The 2,834-nt window shown below is 57.4% G+C and overlaps 1 protein-coding gene across 1 annotated transcript; it reads left to right on the top strand.

The window, feature by feature from the left end:
* Positions 1-49: 49 nt before the first annotated feature.
* On the top strand, positions 50-2,473 carry ENH_00064150 (hypothetical protein, conserved; the record flags this gene model as incomplete). Its single annotated transcript, XM_013577249.1, has 5 exons — positions 50-551; positions 1,011-1,096; positions 1,472-1,702; positions 2,064-2,199; positions 2,445-2,473. The coding sequence occupies 5 exons, from the start codon at positions 50-52 to the stop codon at positions 2,471-2,473; spliced, it is 984 nt and encodes a 327-aa protein (XP_013432703.1).
* Between the last annotated feature and the right edge of the window lie 361 nt (positions 2,474-2,834).

Below are 2,834 nucleotides of genomic sequence, written 5' to 3'. Positions count from 1 at the left end.
GGGGGGCCCCCAGGGGGGGGGGGGGGCCCCCAGACCCGCAGTGGCAGGCATGGGGGCCCCCGGCAGCTGGATGGCTTCTTATGGGTCTGAGCCGCTGGACCCTCAAGCAGCAGAGGGCCGTTTGGCGGAAGCAGCAGCAGGCCCTGCTGCAGCAGCAGCAGGAGCGGCGCGGCACTGCTCGAGCGCAGCAGCAGCAGCAGCAGCAGCAGCAGCAGCAGCAGCAGCAGCAGGGAAGCGGCGCTGGAAAGCCCTGGCTGGCAGCGTGCGGCTGCTGGGGGCCCTCGTGACTTGGTTTTGTTTGCTGCTGTCAGTGGCTTCTTTGCTGCAGCTGAAGCCCGCGGGGGCCCTCCAAGTGCTGCAGGTTGCTGCTCCTGCTGCTGCTGTGCTGCTGTTTCTTTCTCCTGCTGCAGCAGCAAAAAGGGCCCTCAGAGACGCAGACACCACCAGCCTTCCTGCTGTGGTTTTTGCTGCTCAAGCTGTGTCTTGTGCTGTTGCTCTGGTCTACGGCATGCAGATCAGCAGCAACGCCATTTTCATCACAAACGCAATGGGTCGGGCCCCGCTGCTGCTGCTGCTGCTGCTGCTGCTGCTGCTGCTGCTGCTGCTGCGGGGGTGCAGCGGCGGTCGATCGAGCTGCTGCTGTCGTTGCTGCCGTTGCTCGGCAGCTGCATTTGCTGGGGCTGCTGCTGCTGCTGCTGCTGCTGTACTGCCTGCGACTGCTTTGGCAGCCCCCGTGCTGCTGCAGCTGCTGCAGCTGCTGCTGCTGCTGCTGCAGCTGCTGCTGCTGCTGCTGCTGCAGCTGCTGCTGCTGCAGCTGCTGCTGCTGCAGCTGCTGCTGCTGCAACGGGCGGCGCTGCTGTTGCTGTTTTGCTATGTTTATTTTCAACGGCCTAACGTGCCGCATCTGTTTCGCGCATTGTTTGTGCTCCCTGCTGCTGCTGCTGCTGCTGCTGCTGCTGCTGCTGCTTCGAACTCTAGGGTTTTGCTGCTGTGTGGGTTTTGCGGCTCAGGACTACTGACTGAGGTGTGCTGGCTGGCTGTGTGGGCCTCCTGCGTGCAGCAGCAAAGCGAGTCGCGCTGCGCAAGTCGCAGCGGGGTGGGGGGGGCCCCCCTCGTGGCTGCGGCGGGCCGTGGGGCCCTCCCCAGCCCTCGCAGACTCCCCCAGAGGCATTGCCAACTCGCTGCAACGCAGGGGCCCCCAAAGGGGAAGCAAATCAAAACCCAGTCATTCAAATTTGCCCACAAGCCCGAGGCTGGGGGGCCCCCCTTGTTTGGGAGTGGGGGTTTGTGCTGCTCCGCAGCAGAAGCTGGGGCCCCGCGCTGCTAACGCGCGGCAGAAGAGGCCCCTGCAGCAGCAGCAGCAGCAGCAGCAGCAGCACGCAGCAGGCGCTGCTGCTGCAGGGGCCCTCAAGGGCAGCCCCCGGGGGGCCCTCAGCACTGCGGGGCCCTCTGCTGCGTCGCTGCACCGCAGCGCGAGCGTCAGCAACTGTTTGAACCGCAGCAGCAGCAGCAGCAGCAGCGAGGGGAGCGGGGACAACAGCAGCAGCAGCAACTTGCCCACGGAAGCCGACCGCAACAGCAGCAACAGGTGGCGGTGCAGCAGCAGCAGCAGCAGCAGCAGCAGACTCCGGAGAAGGCGCTGGCCCCACAGGGAGCCCTGCTCTGCTGCTTCCCTCACATTGGTCTTGTGCTGCATTCGCTGGTTCGGTTTGCTGCTGCTGTCTTCAGCCCCGCTGCTGCTGTTCCTGCTGCTGCTGCCCATCGACTTCGTTGGCTGGCTGCAGGTTCCCGCAAGTCTTTGCCTCTTTGGCTCCCACATACCCCGCCTGGTAAATTCAAATTTAACTTTTAAAAGTCAAAATTAAAACAATTTTCATTTCTGGCGACTGGAGAGAGAATAGTCTTTTGCGGCGACTGCGAAGTGCGCGTTTTGGAGTGTCTGTACACCTGAAAAGCCCGTTTTGCATGCGCAGCTTTCCACTTTGGCGATTTGAATTGTTTTTGGATTTATTTATTCTTTTTTTCTTTTTTATTTTGTTATTTTGTCCTTTTTTGCCTCGCAGTGCTTCATGATCCAGGCCAAGTCCCACGAGTGCCTCCCCGTGCCCCTCGTTCTCATGGGGGTCTTGTGCAACGGCTGCTGGGCGCTGCTGGGGTACATTTCGGGGCTGAGTGCAGTTTGCTGCGTCGGCGTTGTGGGTGGGTTGCAAATAAAAACATTAAAATTAATTAAAATAATATAAAATAATTCAAAATAATTCAAATAAATTCAAATAATTCAAATAATTCGAAACATACTCAAGAAACTTCGGGGGTGGCTGGGGTTTGCCCGAACTTGAATGTTTCGGCTGCTTTTTTTTTTCTGAATTTCCGCATTTCATTTCTTAAATGCTTTTTGCACTTCCTTATTCGAAATGAATGTGAACTTGGTGGATTTGTTGCAGAAGAATTTGAGCAGTTTGCGTTTGTTTGAGCTGTCTGTACACCGGAGCGCCGTGAAAGCGTGCCTGCTGGATGCAGCTGTCTGTACACCGGAGAGCCGCTGAAAACGCGCATTTTTCGGCATTTTTTTTGCCACTTTTTTGCATGCAGAGTATCTTTTTTTTGCCACTTTTTTGCATGCAGGGTATCTTTTTTTTGTCACTTTTTTGCATGCAGGGTATCTTTTTTTTGTCACTTTTTTGCATGCAGGGTATCTTTTTAGTGCCCTTCAAATGCACGTCATTTGGTGGTCCAAAGGCACAATAACTTTTGTCGATTTCGAGTTCATGGGCGGCGGCCGCTGCGCCCCAAACTGCAGAGAAGATGAACACCCCTCCCCCCCCCCCCGGGGT

Source organism: Eimeria necatrix, genomic scaffold, assembly GCF_000499385.1.
Source record: "Eimeria necatrix Houghton genomic scaffold, Enh_scaff57, whole genome shotgun sequence".
NCBI lineage: Eukaryota > Apicomplexa > Conoidasida > Eucoccidiorida > Eimeriidae > Eimeria > Eimeria necatrix.
This window is presented reverse-complemented; position numbering and strand designations above follow the sequence as displayed.